General features: G+C 41.2%; 1 protein-coding gene and 1 non-coding gene across 5 annotated transcripts in view; one reads left to right on the forward strand and one right to left on the reverse strand.

Moving 5' to 3' along the window:
- Positions 1-21,487, reverse strand: part of tbc1d1 (TBC1 (tre-2/USP6, BUB2, cdc16) domain family, member 1) — a 71,727-nt gene that overhangs the window by 26,527 nt on the left and 23,713 nt on the right. For 3 of the 4 annotated variants that reach the window (XM_033624371.2, XM_078164431.1, XM_033624373.2), the window contains 12 exons: positions 15,907-16,488; positions 11,872-11,961; positions 11,672-11,776; positions 10,473-10,605; positions 8,533-8,624; positions 7,758-7,874; positions 6,922-7,047; positions 6,586-6,734; positions 5,862-6,122; positions 3,922-4,041; positions 3,529-3,642; positions 3,164-3,297 (listed from right to left, as the gene is read on the reverse strand). In XM_033624371.2, the coding sequence (XP_033480262.1) occupies positions 3,164-3,297; positions 3,529-3,642; positions 3,922-4,041; positions 5,862-6,122; positions 6,586-6,734; positions 6,922-7,047; positions 7,758-7,874; positions 8,533-8,624; positions 10,473-10,605; positions 11,672-11,776; positions 11,872-11,961; positions 15,907-16,488 (2,023 nt within the window). The remainder of the gene's footprint in view (positions 1-3,163; positions 3,298-3,528; positions 3,643-3,921; positions 4,042-5,861; positions 6,123-6,585; positions 6,735-6,921; positions 7,048-7,757; positions 7,875-8,532; positions 8,625-10,472; positions 10,606-11,671; positions 11,777-11,871; positions 11,962-15,906; positions 16,489-21,487) is intronic. The other variant, XM_078164434.1, reaches the window with a different exon arrangement.
- Positions 14,750-14,822, forward strand: trnat-ugu (transfer RNA threonine (anticodon UGU)). The gene has a single exon. It is a non-coding gene; the product is annotated as a tRNA-Thr (tRNA).

The raw sequence follows: 21,487 nt of genomic DNA on the forward strand, positions 1-21,487 counted from the left end.
GCTACCTTTGCATCATCAGGCCGTGGAGGTCTGCTCACAGTTCCGTATATTCGGACACTGCGAGCTTGAACCTCCCAGACCAAAACATAAGTTTCCTCCTGGGAGGAGTTTGGCTGTCTGACGCTGCTGCTCTCTTCTGCCATGGCGAATTGAGTAAACTCTCATTACACCTTCGAGCGGCGCATTTAAGGGCGAGGAGAGGGGCTCATGTGATTGGTGTGATGTGTGTAAAACCCACTCCACGCCTTCACTCCTCCCTCTTTCCGACTTGCACCGGTAGGAGGGACGGAGGTGGGAAAGAGGAGTAGCTGTGCCAGGTGCACGATGTGCCAAACTTACAAAATCCGCCTGGCCACACCCAGTTGGCGAAGCGCAGGTGCGCTGCGCCCCCGCCGCACCCGGTCTGCGAAACTAGAGCCCTATACGTCAGTGGAGTCTGGTGGCTTTGAAGAGAGCATAGATGTGGAACTGAAGCTGTTAATGGCTTCCCTGTTGGAGCAGGCTGTCTGACAGAAAGGTAAAGTGGTGGAAATACTCTCAATATAACAAATACTTAAACTGAAATTGATTGTTTTTAGGTGGGATTTTTTTAGGTGGCTAAAATACATTTTACTGCTGGACCCATCTGCAGTAGTGCATTGCTTAGCTTCTGTGTCAGACTCTAAGGCATACAACCCCATACAACCCCGTACCCCATACAACCCCACTTTTAAAAATCTGAACTATCCATTTAGTGCATGTGACTAAATCAGACTCTATACTATAAAGCTAACTGAAGCTTTTACAAGACTTAAAGACATTTCCTTCAACATAAAATATAAGCACTGGTATAATAAAGTGCAATAAAGAAATGCTTGCCTTTCTTTTTCTAACGCAAAGGGAAATGCATGAACAAGTTTTTGTATGTATTTCACTCAAGGAGGTTGTTTTTTTTCACTATGTTAAATAAAGTGGAGCTATAGTGTGACCAACCCAACTATCACAACTGTCAACACTTGTTCTATCATACGCACAAGCACACGCACAAACACTGTACATATAATTATAAAAAACACAGGATCTGAAGACATGCAAGCACATGCATGATTCCCATGTCTGCGCAGACAGACAGACAGACAAACACACACGCACGCACGCACGCACACTCACGCACGCGTGTGCACACACACACACACACACACACACACACACACACTATTACATACATAACAGACACCCTATTTTCTACTTGTATCCGCCCCACCTTTGAAATATTTGGCAGGGCTATAAATCTAGACTTACTTTGATTTTTTTTTTTTTTAAACTCGCCCAAGGCATTCAAGCTTTTACTCAATCTCATTTCATTTCAGGCCAGCCTTCAGTGTCAAACATCAGCACTAAGAAAAAAAAAAAAAAAGAAAAAACACAGAGCAACATAAGCTCTCTTTATAAAGCAAAACTCCAAAACAAGAACAAGACGTCACAATAATTCATGTTCATGTCAGTCATTTATAGTCTAATAACAACAGAGAAATCTGAGCCTCTGGTTGTTTTAGACTTACTGTAAATTTAGACACTTTTAGAGGGAAACCAGCTTTAGTGAGAATAAGTGGCAACCCCCATGTTAAAATGCCCAACTTCACAGCTGAAATTAACATGTTCACAGTCTAGTGCAAAAAAAAGTTTTGGTCTCTACAGCTAATTTCTCCGTTCATGGAGGTGGAATTTTTATATCTAAAATATATATATATATATATATATATATATAAAGTTGCGGATAATTAAGCAGTCCCACAAAAATTCAACGAAAGTCTGCAATATTTGCAATTTTTCAAAAGTCCCGCGATTTTTCCGCGTTTTTCCGCATTTTCGGCCGACCGGAAGTCGCCGCGCATGCGATCAAATGCACTAATGTCATTGCAGTATGGAGAAACGCTCTGTATTGACATAAGAATTTGCATTGTTATGTTTACAGAAGATGTAGCTTACTGTACATGTTTTTGTTTCAGTCACATTGTCTGGTTTGAGAGCTACAATATTCACTCAGGATTTTTGCAACATAATTGGAGTCCATGTTTTGAAACTAATTAAATAAAACTAAAGAAGAGAACTATAAAAAAAACATTTGCAGCTATATTTGTCAGGTTTTTTATCACAGTTAACAATAGACTGTCATGCATCATGCTTACAAAGCTAGCACTTAGTTTTCAGTTAGCTTCAACCTCTTGCAATTTGAATCCAAAGATGGCGATGGCCAAAATGCAGAAATAAAGGCTTTAAACAGGAGTCCATTAACCAATGGGTGACATCATCGAGGCTACATCTATTATTTTATACAGTCTATAGTTGAGAATAGCATTATATTTTCTGGCCATACTGTATGTCAGCACAGGAATATTGATTGATAACACAGTCTTATTTTTGAGCACTGAGGACAAAATTCTCAGGAAGACAACAGAAAAATAAATTCAAGATTTTACACGGGTCTACTTTATCATGTTAATATGTGTTTTATAAATTTCTAGACTGGGATTTCAAAAGGAAAGTAAACCAACACTGGGTAACATACTGCCTAAGACTAGTGGTTTGGTTTTGTTGGCACCTTTCAATGAATAAAATCCCACAGCATTCCAAAATCTAAAAGGCTTAACTGGACATGAGTACCAGTGTAGTGAGGATCACCTACAAAATAGATATTAGCCAATTCAAGGTAATACAGGGGAGAAAGAGCCCCGGTAAAGTGATTGATTCTCATTCCCTTCCTCTTTTCAGAACATATGTACCATCATGTTAAATCAAATAGTGACACAGAGTGGAAAGTTTCTGTCATTGCACCACCGTCTACATGTATGAGCATGTGTGTTTACGCTTGTGCCTTGACCTGGAACTGCCTTCTTCCATAGAAGAAGAAATGTTGGATTTTACAACTGGAGCATGCAAAGTCAAGTGTAAAATCTCACCTGTCAAAACTGTTATGCACACAGACACACTAACACTCTCAAAACAGGTATTAGTTATCAGCAAGCAGGTGTCAGTTAGTTAGGCAAGCAACCTAAAAGAGACATGTGCCATATTCTTTGACAGTAAGCAAAACATGTGCATGCACATAGTACAAGGGCCACTGGTTAGTCTTTACAGGGAACTTTACATTGGGTTACATTAATTTGTGAGTGTCTATTCTCACCATTGGTTTCTGTGCTCTTTTGAGGTGTAGCGACCCGTAGGAAGATCTGCTGCCTCCATGAGTGGCGGTGGCTGCGCAGTGGACTTTCACCTATCCCCCATGCTGCAGTTGGTGTGGACAGAGCTGCAACATCACTGAAACACACACACACACACACACACACACACAGAGGAATGGTTACATAAAATGCCCACATAAGCATTCAGCAGGTAGTAGTTCACACTATAAAAACACACACACAATCAAATAAAGAACTGTACAACCATAAATTCAGTTTAAGTCAGCTATGAAACAAGGAGCACAGATTATAACTATGCCTGACACACTAACATGGACATTACTACTTAGTGTACATGTGTGTGTACCTTCTCTTTGGCTCAGGACAATCATTCTCTTGGACAGGGGCCAGAAATGGAAATTTCAAAAAATTAGGGACAGAGGAGGAGGGGTGCAGACGAGCACGCAGACCACCCAGAGAACTGAGATGGAGGTGAAAAAGGGAGGCAGAAAACAGATCAAAAAAGAAACTTAGGCCTCGTTCACACAGAGAGAGATATTACTTATGAGACATGGTTTTGATCTCTTTTCAACCTGTCAACCAATGAGTGACATATTTAGTGTTTCTCTGTCTGAATGGGGCCTCACATAATAATATGTACAACAAGTTCAAAAGAAGGACTGAAAAAATAATAAGTGCACATAAAAAAAGGAAAGGGATACTGCATGAGTTAAACTGGAAACCAGTGCAGGATTCTCACCGTCTTTTATTGAGCCGGGCTCCAGCAGAGGGTGAGGAAGGATGATGAGGGGGGAGAGAAGGAGAAAGAGATGAAGTGCAGGGAGGAACAGGAGGAAGGGTGGAGTCGGTTGTGACATGTCTAAGGGACAGCGCAAATACAGAAAGAGAAAAGCAAAGAAAGTCAAAGACACTGAAACAAGTATGAAAACTTAAAAAGGGCTGATGAGAAAGAGCAGGAAAACAAAAGAAAAGCTTTTTTCCTTAAGGTAGAACTGGGATAAACAGTTTGAGTAAGTAGATAAACATGTTATGTTGATTGTGACAAAGTCTTAGGTCATATTGTCTTGGAGATATTGTGTCTCATTCATGAAATGTTAGTAAATCTTTGAGTAGATTTGCACATACAAAATCTTGGTACTGAAAACCTACTCTGGATTCATGAATGCTGCGAAAAACCGTCACATGATGAGGGCAAAAGAGGAAGTCAGGTCACGTGGTGTAAAGGATGACAAAGTACGCTGAAGCAGGAAGGTCGAGGTGGTCGATGGATCAAACAAACACAGGACTTTGTCCCAGGAGACCAGGGTTAGTGTCTCATGTCAGACCAAAAGTCACTGGGTCTCATTCTTGAAATGTTAGTAAATCCGTGAGTAGATTTGCACATAAAAAACCTTGGCATTAAAAACCTACTCGGATTAATGAATGCCCTGGAAAACTCGGATTTGATCCTAGGCATGTGTGTGTGTTCATGGATGCCAATCAATCATAAATTGGCAACACGCTCCACTTGTCAGCAATTAGCATACATCCACACTCATGAATAGCAAGGGTCCACCATGTATGGAGGTGATAATTACTATGGATAGGTGCATCCTGCAAACATGGAGCAAACAAAGAAAGAAAGACAGAAAAAGAAAAGTTTGTACTACGCTGAGCATTCTATTTTCTTCTGTTATTAGTAGCATGACAGAGACAGGTAAATCAAAGACCTGGAAGGAGATAACGGGTGCTTCCCTTGTGTCAGCTGCACCCAAATCGAGCGCCCTGTAGAGCAGCATCACATCTCCCTCATCTGCCGTCATGGAAAGCCATGTAACGATAGTGTTTGCCCTAAGCCTCTGCATTCCTTGAAATTAAACCACTATTTAAACATCTTAATACAGGCAGTCTAATTCAGACAATTAAGCTTAAATCTGCTTAATGCCAACTAATGTAGCTAAATCTCTTATATTTGTCATGTTTAACTTGCATGTTTCAATTTTGTTATTTTGAATAAAAAATAACAAGCAATATTTATGTGTAATATCTTATTTATACAGGCACTATGAGCAGTGAGAACCAGGTGTAGATTTTTTTAGTACCTATAAAGAGATTGGAGCTACTAACATATTGATGAATGCTAATATCCATTAAATTTCCTTCTGTGAACAGTTTACACACTAATTTGTTCAGGTCACGTTTCATGAATGAGACCCACTTACTGCACAGACAAATAAGGGAGAAGAAGCAGAGTTTAGCTCAAGAGCAGAGAAAGAAAAGTTGATAACCAAGATTTAAAGAGATCAAGACTAATTTTTCTGACAGCAACTTAACTACTTTGTGTATAAAGCTGACTTAATACACCAACATGTAGTTCTTTATGGTCGATCAACACTGTTTGTTTCCCTTTGAACAAGATATCCTCTGCCATCATAGAGGAAACCCATGTGTCACATGCTCTACTGAACACGAGACTGCTGCCACAGGCTTATTCCTCACCGCTGCTGATATGACCTAAGATGTCACAATATTGAATAACTTCCCTTATTGTCATATTCAACTGAATAAAATCAAGTAATATTTAAATCTTTTATCATTTCCTGGTTTGTGTTATCACCAAAACTCACAATAAATACAAACGCACATTTACTTTTCTATCCACAAACACACAGGACACACAAACACACACTCTTTCCTTACTTGCTCTGGTGTGGAGTGTCAGTGCTGACGGAGTAGTGTCGTACAAGCTTGGGCTTGGTAGCTGCAGTGGGGTCCTGTGGCGTGTGGGTTAGTGTGTGCACAGGGGAGTACTCTGCTGAGGAAGTGGAGGGAGGGTGGCTGAAGGTGCTGGCCCGTCGGCGGAAGCCCTGAGGCTGAGAGTCACCGGGTAAAGAGGAGGAGGAAGGAGAGATGGGGAGAGAGGCGTCAAGGCGCTTCAGGTCTCCTGTTGAATTGTGGCACCTGAAGATAATGAGAAAAGTATGTGAGGAGAAAAACATAGTGCCCACACAATACCATGACCACTTATAAAGCTGGATGTCATCCAACACAATAAAATTTGAGGTAAAATTAAGTTTATAATATTCACTACCTCGCTTTCTAATCCACAGTAGGTCCAAGAAAGTTTGGGATAATCTAAGCATATGCATAGCATTATGCACAATTATATTATCTTCTACAATTCTGGCCTTTCTGGTTCTGCAAGCAAAAAACAATCTCAAAACACACTGTATTATCTATTCTGGAAGCTGGTCTTTGCTGAAGACACCAACATAGGTCTAGAAATTGCCCCTTTGAACTCAAGGTTTTGAATACCTCTATAATCTCATAAATCAAGCAGTAAATAAACTGCTCTGACCTTTAAAGCACTGACTGTTCTGCCCAGAGATATGAATCAGTGTGTGGGCATGTGAGGTGTGTTTACCTGAGTGGGCTGGTAGGTCGCAGCTGGGAGGAGGCAAGCAAGGGGTCATCGAGACAAGGCTGCTCCTGGCTGCTGTTGACCGTACAGATGGAAGAGCCGCTGTCACTTCCTACGCTGTTGTCCCTCTGAGCTCTGGCCTTGCTGCTCCCCTGACAAAAACACACACGCCACGGTTCTAAACAGTACGTGGCTTCTACATGTAACCAAAGATCACAAACTAGGACCATACTTCAAGCTTTTATATTTTAGATCACAAACAAAAAAATGTGACAGCATAGCATATATGCCTGCCTGGGCATCACTGAATCCCAACAAAGAAACAAAGAGCATCCTTACCTTCCAGATCCCCTCCAGGGACTCAGTGAGAGAGCGCTTGGCTCGGCTCTTGAATTGCTCAAGTCGCAGCCGACTGCTACTCTGCTGCTGAGCCTCCACTGGGGCTGGAGCTGCCTCCTCACACACCTACACAGACATGAAGAGATACAGGAAGACAGAGAGAAAGTCAGTGAGTGTGTGCGTGCGAAAAGGAGGTCCTCACAAGTACACTTCTGTCTGTGTAATTAAAGGGATAAAATATTTTCAATTATCTTTCCTTAGTGAACTTCTGGGTCATAGAAGTGATGACACTTTAGAGAAAATGTAGGACATCATGAGGATGTCATCATCCAGTGTTACCCAAAGTTTAGTGTACTTGCTCAGTACATTCTGGCCTTTACAACTATCAGTAGCAGCAGAGAACAGAACTTAAGCATTGCTGGAAGAGCCATCAAACAGGAGGACAGTGATGAAGCCATCCAAGATAGATGCTATCATCTTCCTCCACGATAACTCTAAATAAACCACAATGGTCAGATTATGTAAATGGCTCAGTTAACAGCCGTTACAGTTCAAGAACAGGTCACAGAGATGAAGACTTAACATACGCCATTAGTAACACTCAAAATGTATTATTTATATCTGCTGATGTGTGTGTTCAACAATGGCGTGAAAGGGACAAACTCAGTGCCTTCTGTGTTGGGCTCAGGTCAGGCTCGGATATAAAAAAAACAGAATGCTTGTCAGGCTGGGGTTGGGCTCAGTCACTACCCTCTTAGGCTCGGGTTTGGGTTTGGACAGAAATATGCGGCCTAAGCTGCATTCTGATGTGTGCATAAGAGATATGAAAAAGTTACCGGTTTGCTGTCTCCAGGCAGGGTGTGCTGATGGCTCCTCTGCCTCTCCTCATACAGATTCCTCAAGGAGGTCATCACCAACTCATTCTCTTCCTGATCGCTCTTAGGGCGAGCCCTCTGAAACACACGATGCAAATGAGCAAATTAATGATATGTGAAGAACAGTTTGCAAATGTTGACATAAAAATAGCATCCAAATCTTAAATGGATAACAGCTACATTACATTCCATAACTGCAGTGGATACACTGTGCTGTTCTGCATTAGAAAAGCTTGTTGGTTTCATGTATTGGCAGTTAAGCACTGTTGTAGTTCAGCTACATCACCAGCAGATGTCAGCAGAGTCATAGAGAGATATTTGAGGGCAGACTCATCTTTTACTTATCAGCACTCTGTAGTACAAATGATGGATAGATAAAATCAGCAGGCCTTAAGATTGATAGTAACCATTTCCATCACTTAAATGAATGCTCTGTATTAAACAGTCCTCTTCTGTTTCTGGGAAAAGACACTAAAGTGTTGAGGAAGCCACAGAGAGCGAAACAACAGAGTGCCAGAGAAACAGAGAGATGAGGTGGCAGGAATATTTAAGTCATGTGTAAAGACGGATTGGTGCGTCACTGCAAATCCCACATGAAAAACATGTGATTCCATAGTGATTCAGTCATGTTGAACTTGCAGACTGACTGGTTTGTTTCTAGCTGCAGTGCCTTAAAGGGGAACTTACGGAATTCACACTATGGCCTACAGGTGCAGAGACAGAACAGACACATTACCATAGTGTTTTCAAAGACTGATGCTTGCTCCTGGTTGTCCAGAGTGGCCAAGTGTCTCTGAAGCTCCAGCTTAGTTTTAGAAGGGTGTAGACCTAAAAAATATAATATTTAATACAAAATAAGAACACACTGCAGACAAGACTAGTCTCACGTCAGATTCCTTTTACATAAAAAAGGTTTATGTTTATAGAGTATGTAGGGTACTGAGGGTCAATGATGTGGCCCTATTTTATTTCGATACTTCCAGGTCCTAGTTATTGGTCACATAATTCAGCAACATAATATGGCGCTAGACTCCTTGGGATGCTGTTATCTATATAAATATAAAACATTTGTGTAAATTAAATGAAGAAAAAATGAAGGCCTCATTATAATTGTTGGCATGTAAACAGAAACTGACAACTTTCCATGTACTGTGGCAGATTTGAAACATTTGCTGTGTAGCAAATGTTTGCTATGAATTTGCTCTGAATCTTACTGGAGTTAAAAAGTAAAAAGACAATACTTTATCAATGCATCTGTTCAACAAGCATTAACATGTCAACAAGTTCAAAGTGATATTTCAATCTGCTCTGTCCACAGTCTCATCCACTGCCGCTTTGTTTTACATAAGCACAGTGCGCTAACTCGGCGGATAGAGAGTTGTTACAAACAACCTAAAACAAAAGCTGTCTGTGTTAACTCTGCCTGTTTAGGTTTGTTTGCCTCGCATCTTAAAGGACAGCTTCCCCCACAAAATGACCATTTGTAAATCAATTAGTCATGCCGTGTTACCTTCAAAACTGCAAACAATGATTTATTGATTGATTGGGGTCCACATTTAACAACAGCAACACTACATCAACACATTAATGAACAAACACTCACACAACTCGTGCAGTATAATCCAAGTCTCATTTATCCAGTGGAATGCTCAGTCCTTCCCAAACACATGCCTTTTTTGCCCCCCCCCCCAAAAAAACAATAACTGAGCAATGGAGTGGGGCCTTAAAAAGTGCATAGATAAGTTTCCCTTTCAGTTAAGGTGTAAAAAGTAGGGTTGTAACAGTAATTACTATTTGATTTATAAATGGTAATTTTGTGGGTATTCCTTTAAAATTTAGCTGTACCTGCAGGCAGTGAATCACCTCAGCAGCAGAGGGAGCAGCACAGAGGATAAAATGAATGACTGACATCTGTGTTCTTTGTTCTTTCTAAACTTCTGTCAGTATTTTGATGTCAGGAATATGATTTATTTAACTGACATTTTAGATTTGTTTCCAGTGGGATACTACTGAGGTTTTATAGTGAGTTTGCTGTTGTAAACATTACTGCTGCTACTCTAAAAACATTGTTATATTCAAATATTCAATTTTAATTGATTCTTTTTTTAAATAATTCCTTGTACAGTTTACAGCGTTAGTTCTCTGAAAATCTCTTTCACATTCAAGCAAAATTGGTATTATAACTGATATATCCCTAACTGAACTGATACTGAATCAAATCGGCTATTGAAACAAACTGAAAATTAACTCATTCAGGGAGTCAGCGGCGAAGCCCAGCCCTGCTTGTGTGAGAGTTTTGTTATGTCTGTTGGGTGTCCAGCTGACAAATTAACTGTTCTTCACACAGAAGCTCTGACTGCTTCAGTACGTCTCCTTCTTATAGCCAACACATTCACATGCAGCGTTAACTCGCAAAACACATTTAATAAAAAATATCAAATATTTATAAAATTCACTGCTAGATTCAGCCTTCGCCCACTATATTTTAATTATTTAGAGAGGTAAATGTGACGCACACTGGCTGAGGGAAATGGCTCATTTATTCTCCCACAGCTGTATATTGATACATACATCAGTATAAATGACCCATTAACATTACGTCAACCAATTATAATTTGAAAATGCTTTTAATTTTCTGACATGTACTGTAAAAGGAGCCCAGGGATGGTTTACTACCTTCTATCCTCTCACACAGTCTGTGGAGCTGCTGCATGGGGCAGCTATCACACTGCTGGCTCTGGGTCTTTGCGTTCTGCTGCTGGGCTGCCACAGAGAATGCCTGCTTCAGAGTCAGCATGATCTCATCCACCTGCAAGACCAAAATAGAGAACAATCATTAGAACAAATTTACCCCATTCTTGAGTACAGGACGTTTTTGTTTTTTAATATCCAGGATCCATTCTGCTGTCCTAATTCAAGTTAAATTGTGATACATGCAAGAAATCTGGATCTTTGCAGATAGATCTAGGAGTGTAACGATACATGTGTCTGTCCCAAACTGTTCAGTAGAGGTCGTTCAGTTCAATACAAAACACAAATTTGGTACACCCTGTGAATCAAACAGTCAAAATAGTCTATTTGTGTGCCGGTACACCCCTACTTTACATGTATGCAGTATAAAACTGATACAAATAGAAATCAGAGTAAAGTAAACAAGACATGCATTTTTTTCCCACAGGTTTTCCAGTTTTCTCTGGCAGCAGTCATAGGCTGACCCAGTGACTCATGTTTCAAGAATTACAGTAAATATATTATCTACTATAAGCTAATCACACTGCAACATTAGTGGGCTATTATACAATAGAGTACATCCGCCTAGTGACCAAGGGTTTTTTTATCAAACTGACAGCCCATTTGGCACACCATGACTTGGTGGAGCCCAGATTCTCTGCGTCATGGGTTTCAAGCATTAGAGTAGAATTTAATCTTGATTGACATAAACAACATTTTGGTGAAAAATATCAGCTTCATGCCATGTGGCACTCAAAGTTAAATCCAAAGCAAACTTGCGAGGTGTTAAATTTAAACTGAGTGGGCTGGTCAAATATGAACACTGAGTGGGAAGTGTTGATATGGAAATATGAGGGTATGTGAAAGTGGTTACAGGAAATATATGTGATGCTCAACTGCAACTATCACAATAAGTATGTTTCTAGGTTTGTAGATGTGTATTATGAATGAATGAATGAATGAATGAACGAAAGAACGAATGGAGTGAACCAGCAGAGATGTTCCTGTTTTGATTTCAGCAGAAAAGGTAAAAAAGGGCAAAACTAAAGTGACATATTACGGCTTGTTTTTTTGTACACAACAGTATGTCACATCATTTTCTTGCCATGGTCTACTATCCTATCCCTTTATCATCCATCTCTCACCAGTGATTCGTCTGTGCATTGGAAGACATAGCAAACAAAGTGGCAGCTTCCTCCTTCCACTGTCTCTCTGCAAATGAAGCCAAAGTGATCAACGTGACGAATACCCTGGAAAGAAAAGACCATGTGTTTTAGGATTTAGGATAGGTTTAAAAATCACACACAATCCTAAACAGGTGATTATGTATAGAAGTGCCTCATACCTGTGAGCAGAAGGAGATTTCTCTGAAACTTTTCTCTATGGCAACTTTCTTAGTGTCCGGACTGACCAAGAAGATCTGAGACCTGCCCACCTTAAAGACAGAAAAACACAAAGACAAAAACAAACAAACAAAAAAACAGTTAGACTTGTGAATCTAACTCTCTCTGTGTAGGCATGTAGTTTCATAGGCTTGCGGTCTGTGCTGTGTGTGAATCTGTGTGTGGTGAGGTTTGTGGTGTGGTCACAGGCTTAAAGCTGGGGTAGGCAATTTCATTTTGATGTCACTGGGAATAAATTCTATAAAAATCTTTGAGCATGTTTTAATTCAAGTGGACTGAGAGAACACTTAACTTTACTTACAGACTTCAGAGAATCTAGCCTGCGATGCGAGACTTTGGTCAATCACAGGCCATTTCAGAGAGAGGGCATTTTTATTGGCTGTTCTACAAATGCAAATGTGTCTGCAAGTCCTTTAAGTGAAAGCCTGACTCAATGGTGGAGAATCTTGCAGAGAAAGCTGCTATTCCAGCATTGGCTACAACTGCCTAAACTGCAAAGCAACCCAAAAAAGGAAGACGGACTTATCGAAAAACGTCAATACAGACAAAGTCTTCAGAGTTGAAGAGAAAATGTTGCTGATACTTGAGGCCTTCTGCTAACCAGAGCAAAACGCTTACAACAGCTGCCTCAAGTCCACATTTATGTAGCTGACAGTAGCTAGAGCCTCAGCCAGAATATGTCCTCCCTGCCAAAACAGACCACCTCGACAGACCCCCAGTCAGCCGCCACAGCAACCCAAATCCAGCCAGTGCAAACCCCAGCTGCGGGAGTCCAGACAGCCTCACTGGATCAGCAAACTTTCTTGCTGCTGTTACACTTCAGCTGCCAACTGAAGGCCTATCTCCCAAGTTGCTGCCTGCTCCCCACCCAGGGAAGCAGTCCACAGCAGGGAACTGTGGGGTGTCAAGCAGGCTAATTTTTGTCTCATTTGTGGTTCAGTAAACAAAGAGTGAAAGAGAGTGGGGCAAGGAGGGGGTGAGTGAATGTGTTCAAACAACTCTACAATCAAATAAGATTAAATAAAACAATGTATGGGAAACACTAGGTTTCTGTATGAAGCGTGTGCATATGCACGTGGTTGTCTAGTGGACGGGGCTTATGACAGTGAGGGGAGAGCTGCAGGAGGATTTTTAAATCCTGCCTTTTTCAGATTTCTGTCTACCCCAGCTTTAACTTGTTATGGACTGAGTCCAAATTTCTCACACTGAAATTTCAGCAATGCTTTTGGCATTTTTCTTTCATATAGATATGTTTAATGGCAAGAAAGCCGGCATCAGTGGAGTCTGTCCCTAAGTGAACTGCGACAAATTTGTCAAATGAGGCAGTTTCATTTCTTCTCTTGTCAGAAAGTACCCATGAATTTCAGGACAGTTCCACTTTAGGGGATCTTCCCATTCATACCGTCACTAGGACATGAGTCACTATCACTCCTAAACCTCAACATGGGACTCAGGATTTTGTAATAACCAAGTGATCTTGTGCCTGTTAAATCCCAAGTCTTCACACTCTGTGAGCACAGCTATTCTTTCTGTGAACAAGTTGTTGTTCAATATTCTTCTGTATCAAACACAAATGACATAATCAGACTCCTTCAAGAGGAAAAGGGGATTTCATCTGTGTGTTTAAAACTGAGGCGATGATGTCACCAGGATGAGGTTATTATGTCTACTACCCCTGTCAGCAGCAGGATGTATCATCAGTGTCAATAATATGTCTGTATTTGCTGAAAGGGACTGCAGCAGGCCCTGGCAGTACCTGTGCCAGTGGTCACCATTTCCTGTCTGGAGGACAAACAGGAAAACTGTTGGCAGCAGGTCACTGAGGTCAAACAAAGGTGAATTAGGGGAGCGTGACTGAGCTCATTTTAAGCAGCAGTCAGCATTTGCTCTTGCTGAGTCATTAAGGGATTTATACGTTTCTCTCTCTTTTGTTCTCTCCCTCTCTGGGCTTTATGAGTGACTAAGAATGAGGACTTGTTATTAAGGGGAATCCAAAATTGCACTTTACAGCACCACAAAGTTCTCTTCTTATTTTCAACATAGACATTAAAGGAAAGTATTGTGTGTGAACTGGAAGAACTCCCACTGAAGAGTGTTTGTCTAAAACAATGCAAACAAAGATGGTATCATTTTTTTCTCCATTCTGAGAAAGGCGTCACAATTTGTGTAATTTTATCATGTGACCAAGCCTATTGCAGACTGCCATGCACACACAGAGCGTAAGACTTCTGCACCACCCAACACATTTCTTTTCCTTCTGTAACTCCCACACTGTCAGCACAGAATTTCTTTGAAATGCAATTTTTTGGTCCCAGGTAAGGATGCCTAATGAAGGTCCATGAAACATCGCATTTGTTACAAACTCACTGATGACAGCCTGGAGGAATTCAACATTTTCTTTTACATGATTTTATTTTCCTTTGTACCTCTCTCAAGGTGTAAATCTCTGCTCTTCTATCTTGTAAAACACAGGGTGCTTTCACACCAAATGTTGGGTTCATTTGGTCTGAACCAAGGGGGAAAAAAGATTCATTTTTGCATTTAGTTCTGGTCTGGTTCCTGTTCACACTGACACCTAACAAACAAACTAAGAGGAGTAAACATGAGGTTATGCAGACTGAGGGGTAACTGTTTTGGTGTTATGCAACACTTTAATGCTTCTGATGTGTGTATTTATGTTCTTCTGTGTCACAAAGCTCTTGAAAAAACAACTGATTATCATTATAAGATTACATATCAACCACATATTATGAATAATGAGTACCAGGTATACACAGGATGAAAAGGAGGCATTTGTACTGTAATCATTCAGGGCTCACAGGCTCCTTAGCTCAGGGGTTAGAGCACTGGTCTTGTAAACCAGGGGTCGCGAGTTCAAATCTCGCAGGGGCCTAGTGAACGTTTTGGTGCGGCAATAGCTCAGTCCACAGGGACTTGGGTTGGGAACTGGAGGGTTGCCTGTTCAAGTCCCCATCCGGACCAAATACGAAGCCTGGAGTGGAATGGGCACTGCCGAGGGCACTGCCGAGGGCACTGCCTTGAGCAAGGCACCCAACCCCCCAACCTCTCAGGGCGCCTGTCCATGGCAGCCCCCTCACTCTGACATCTCTCCACTTTGTGCATGTGTAGGGCATGTTTGTGCATATGTGTGTATTTCGGACCTGTGTGTTAATGACAACAGAGTGAAAAAAAATTTAATTTTCCCTCAGGGGGATTAATAAAGTATATGAAAAAAAATAAATAAATAAATAAATAAAATTATTACTTTGGGATCACTGTCACACAGTGCACAGACTCTGATTCAAGAGCAGCTGTTTCAGCTTTTGACCTTTTAATCACAGAAAATACCCCTGCTGATGTGCATTTGTGTTACCATGGTTACTAAATGATTTGCATAAATAGATTATATACTTGGCCTTATTCAGAACAATTGCAAGATCGCTTCCTGAACAGATTTCAAGATCAGCAGATGGATTAATTAGTAGTTTAACTTTTGGATTCATGCTAAAATCACATATCTGCTATCGCATAATGCTGTGGTTGGTTCACTCTGTTTTCACACTACAAGGGAACCACACCAAAGTCCACTTAGAAGTGGACTGAGACCTATCTTTTCAAGCAGTCTCAGTTTGGTTGTTTGGTCCGCACCGGGGTTCGACAGCTTTCACACTAGCCTAAATGGACCGTACTAGCCGGGCAAACTAATTGAACAGACTAAGTGTAAAAGCACCCTAAAAGCAAAGGTCCTGTACACTGTTGTGTGTGAGTGAGGCTCAGATTATTAAAGTTGGTGTGTGTGAGCATTTAACACCGTCTTCTCTATTGTCTATCTCTGCAGACAAGGCATATGGTCCCAATGACAGGCACATGGCAGATGTAGTTATTGATATTTAGTTTGATTTATTGATTTATGCTCCATTTGAAAAAAATGGAGCATACTTTGCTACTGTTGGTGCATGTGTGTCTATAACAATTACCGTGAACAGCATGGTCCTGTTCTCCTGCAGGCTGGTGGGCTGTACTCCAGTGGAGTGCGTGTGTACATCAGTAGTGTTGGTGTGAGAGATCTCTGGTGAGAGTCCATTCTCATCGAGGGCTTGCAGACAGGGAAAGCTGGGGTCTTTTTTAAACAGGACAGGACGTTTCCCAGTTGTTGGGCTCCCTGCCGAACCATTACCAACGCCACCACTCTCAAGTCCATTGGACTGAAAGGCTAATGCCCTCCTCAGCCCACCTACCAATCCCCCGCTATTTCCTCCTTTATCTCCCGTCCCTGAGCCATGTGACTGGCTGAACTTCTCGATGCACTCATCAATCAGGGCAGGAGGGGCTTTCTTGTGAGCGACACTCACACGGCCGCAAAACAGCACCTCAAACTTCTTGGCAAAGGCTGTCGGAGACACAGCAGGAGCCGCGGAGCTTGTCGTTGAGGAGAGAGAAGAACATGTATCAGAGGGATCGCTGCCTCCGGTGGAAGTTTTATTGGAAATGGTGGCGATGTCATCGCTGCGCGCCGAGCTCTTGCCAGCTTGCCTCAACGTACTGATGATCTCAGGAACCTGGAAGATAGCAAGCAGGAGATAAGAAGTTGTAAAAACTGTAATAAAACATTTTTTATCCAACAGTTAGTTCAAACCAAGTAATTTGATTGGACAAGAGGCATTCCATGAGTGCGGACATAGTATAACACTAGGACTTGCATGTATCACTCTGCCTTACAGGTGTTCTAAACAGTTTATTGCATAATCCTTAATTAGCCTACATTAACTTTCCCTGTAACAAACTTAGCCCCTCAAAGATGAACATATTTCCATAAATAACATATGAGTTAAATAATGAATGGTTGTCAGAAGAGAATTAAGGGAAGGAAGAGGCCTGGATACTTCACTGCAAACACCCAGGTGTGTTCATATGACATCAGCCGATGTTGCAACCTGCAGTGTGATTAAGCTGTTAACTCATCAGAATCACACATGCCACCAAATTGACAGTCAACAGACTCTTATTTCACTGGTTGCACAGTAAATGGAAACATACTGATAAATGTACTTGATACAAAATATTGTTGTCTTGATACTGGATTATCTAACTGTAATACAAAACCTTGAAAAATATCAATGTTCAATACTATTTATAAAACCACAAGGAAAAAATCTAATGGAGGACATTCAATATATAAATGTTTTATTGAAAGATAAATATAACAACATGACAACATGGACTTTTCTTTTCTTGGATAGTAGCAGTTTTCAATAATTATTTCAATGATCAATAAATTGATATTTTTGATAACACTAATACAAAGTAGCTGGCCTGCACAGTGTTTCCCATTAATTAACGAAACTATGGCGGCCGCCATAGTTTAATTTGACCCGCCATAGTTTCTAAATAAAAGATTTAGGCTGCCGAAAGTATTGACTTCTCATGATATAAATAATATCTCGAACGCCGTAGCGTTTTGTGCCGATGTGCTCAGGCTGTCAGATCCAGCGCTCAACAGTGGGAGCGTTTCACTCGACTAAAAATACGTGTGTGCGAACTGTAAAAAATATTTAGGGGCACATGTGCGCATAAAAAAAAATCAGCCAAATCAGCCTATATTTTTGTCAATAAAAATATATGATAATCTAACCGCAAATGTTGGAGGAACTCCAGCCGCCTTCCCTCTTCCCCGTGTGACACGGTTATGGGCGGTTTTCCAAGCCACTGTCGGCACAATGAATATAAGTCCCACTGTCGGCTGGGTGGAAATAAGTCAAAGGGCTCTAGTTTCCCGGCGCAGCACACAGAGCTAGTTTCGAGCAGCGCAACCCGAGGCGCGCTCAGTTTGGTAGTTTGGCAGACCGAGGTGCACTGAGATGGGTTTGGTGGCGCAGCAGGGGGAGGTGTTGACAGATCCAGCTTGACGCAGTGACAGTTTCGTGCCAAAAGGCTTCGCCGAAGGTGCGCTAAAAGCTCGCCATCTGAAACCAGGTCTACTGTCAGCAGGGGGAGCGCAGCCGGTGTAAGCCGAAGTTTGGCTGACCGGTGGACAGTGTGCACACGTCACCAAAACCTCACAGGCAGGTTTCCAGAATATCAGGCACATTAACGATGCAATAAATAGCCACAAAACCACTATTCAATGCAACTATCTGCAATCAGCACATAAATGTATCTCTATATTGACTGTCCTGTCACATCCGATGTCAGATCAAAGGGGATTGGCACCATTTGGCATGTTTGGCACGCGTAATAGAAACCCAACCTGTTTTGATTAAACAGCTGCAAACTAATGAGTTCACACCCCTCTCAGCCAACCACAAACAGCCACAGCATCAGATAGGGAGTATATATTCAGCACCTGTCATCTTAGAAAAGTCAAAAGAAAAGAAACAGAGTGAGACTGCGAGAGAGAAAGAGAGAGAAAGAGAGAGCGGCGCGCACGAGAGAAACGCATCATTGATTTACAATTGTGGTGACCTCCTCCCAGGCTACCTTTGCATCATCAGCCCGTGGAGGTCTGCTCGCAGTTCTGTATATTCGGACACTGCGAGCAGACCTCCCGGACCGAAACATCAGTTTCCTCCTGGGAGAAGTTTGGCCGTCTGACGCTGCCGCTCTCTTCTGCCATGGCGAATTGAGTAAACTCTCATTACGCCTTCGTGCGGCGCATTTAAGGGTGAGGAGAGGGGCTCATGTGATTGGTGTGATGTGTGTAAAACCCACTCCACGCCTTCTCTCCTCCCTCTTTACGACTTTTGGAGGGACGGAGGTGGGACAGACGAGTAGCTGCGCCAGCGCGCACGGTGTGCCAAACTTGCAAAATCCGCCTGGCCACACCCAGTTGGCGAAGCGCAGGTGCGCTGCGCCCCCGCCTCGCCCGGTCTGCGAAACTAGAGCCCAAGTGTGGAGAAGAGGGACCGGGAAAAGCGGCGGACCTCCGGGGAAGCCTGCTCCCTTCTCCCCACAGTTAGGGACCGTTCGCCACGGTACCGCTGCTGGGCAGGGTGGAAATAAGTCCTGCAGAGTTACAGAGGACCTGGAGAATGTTTTAGGATAGTAATAACATTATATAAGATAATCAACAGTATATAAGATACAAAGATAATATAAGATAATAACATTAAAGACAAAATGAAATTGCAATTTTAATTTACAATGTTCAAAATTTTCTTCCGGGGGGGGGGACATAGTTTCCCAAAAATCCTGTGGGAAACACTGCTACAGTAACATGTACCTACACAAAGTAGCAAGCCAGTGTGCAGGAATGTTTATGTGTTGCTAAGAAACCGTCCCGTTGCGAATGATTTGTGTTGGCTGAGCCAAATAAATGATCAGATAAACAAATCACAACCCGTTGGCATTTATTACTGTGAACTCATTGGCGCCAGTAGAACTGCTGTATAAAGGCAATATGACAAGAGAGGAAGTGCTGTTGTACTGAATATCAGGACGACTGTAATATAGCTGTATAAAATAATTAATTTCAAGTGGCCCATGGACAGCTACTACCATGAACACATCCATTTTAGCATTAAAAAAATAACCACCTTAAAAACGCTTAACTCAGAATACAGTAGTGACTGGCTTGAAAGCCAGGACAAGATGAAACCTTAAGGTGAAACTATATCAGATGTAGCATCCCATCTGTCTGCATTCCTAACCAACCAGGGGAAGTAATCAATGCAGCCATTTAGACTCTGTGTTTACAGCAATGTGACAGAGACATGAAGTTCTTTTCTAGTTCTGCTAGACATCTGCATCTGCAGCTCTACATTGTGGAACCTGTTTAAGTTTTTTTTTTCCTATTAAAAAAATTGCAACTTCTATTAAGAAAAATTTTGCAAAATCTATCAAGATGATATTGTGGATCAAATATGGTAACAATGGACTGATTTTGACATAGTACACATACATACTACTTCCTTCAACTTCAAGTCTTGGCAAATTAATTCTTTTAGTGTTAAATTAATGTAAAACAAAGGAATGAGTGCGCATGTATGCTTTCAAATACAGGTCATTTCTATTAAATGGGCTTTAACACTATGGTCATCGGTGCAGTCCTTTAAGGAAGATCTCTAATGTAACACCTCAGACTTATATAATAACCAGTGTTGGGGGTAACGTGTTAAAGTAACATGTTACTTTTTAGCAGTAATAAAATAATATAACACGTTACTAACAGGATTTTGGGTAATATTATTACATCTGCAGTGTCACGTGATGTGTTACCATTCAAAATAAACTGTTTATTGCCATTTCGTTTGTTGTGTTAACCTCATTACTTGTTTATTATGTTTTATATCATAGGCTGATAAATATTTACCTGTATTTTATAATTATTGGACTTTGATCCTCTGCCACGGGTCACGGGTCCATTCTGAATGCACCACAAGTGACTCATAAATGTGTCAAGTTTGCAAAAAGTAAACTTTATTTTGAAGTACAGTGAATTTCTGGAAAAGAAATCTGGACCGTGTGGTTGGCGCGTTGGGAACCTCTGGTCTGGACTATTAAATTGTTCTATATCATCACACGATAATTAATATAAGCAGGGATTTTAATACAAAGTGGTAACCACTGTATGCGAATGCGTGAATGGGTCAGACCTGTGCAGCATTGGATTTGAAATGAACTGTAATAAACTGGAGCTTCTGTGGTTTGGTCACCTGCTGTGACACAACTCATCCATTCAAAATGCCTATTTGTTCTTCTAACGTCACTTTGGTGAAAGTAATGCCAAGTAAGTGAAAGTAGTGCAATAAGTAACTTATCACTCTACACAGAGAGTAATATTGTAAATTTATTACTTTCAAATATAGGTAATTAGTAATATGTAATATATTACATGTCGAAAGTAACACTAATAATAATTGGCCGAACTTTTAAGTATTTCTTTTGCACTAGCATCATATCCATTGCCATGATAAAAGCTATTTCTTTATTTCTATAGTTGGAATTTGAATGGGGGCTCATGCTGCCCCAGCACTGATGGCACATATCCAGAAACAGGTGGCTGCCTACAGTCCCAGTAGTAGGTAAACACTGAAATAAACACTGAATACATACTGAATGTTTTTCCATTTATCAATGTAGATGCCACACCTCACTATGAGCTAACCTGCCAAATGGTTTAATGTGTGTTATGGTTCCCTGAAATAGAGCAGCCCCTGTGACGTCTTCCTGTGTTGAAAACAAGCTGAACTGGGACCTTTAGTCTCAAAGCAGGCTTTGTACTCTCTTTTCCTTTATTTGATTCCCTTCATTCATCCTGACCCCTCCTTTCCTTTTTTTCCTCTTCACTCTCTCTCAATAAACTTTGGTTACTCAGTTTTTCTCTGTAATGTCTACTTTCATTTCTTATAAAAGTATTTTAAGCTGAATTTGTTTACCAGTATCCCCATCTTGACAGATTTGTATTGTGTGTTTTTGGGATATTGTGTGCAGGCTTAAGCTCTCAGTGCTTCACTGTTTGTTATGTGTGTGAGTGAAAGACAGAGAGTCAGACTATCCAAAATGGATCAATCTATTCCTGGTCTGCTCTGAATCCATGAACCGTGACCATTTCCATCATCC

This window comes from Epinephelus lanceolatus, chromosome 3, assembly GCF_041903045.1.
Source record: "Epinephelus lanceolatus isolate andai-2023 chromosome 3, ASM4190304v1, whole genome shotgun sequence".
NCBI classification, from domain to species: Eukaryota; Metazoa; Chordata; class Actinopteri; order Perciformes; family Serranidae; genus Epinephelus; species Epinephelus lanceolatus.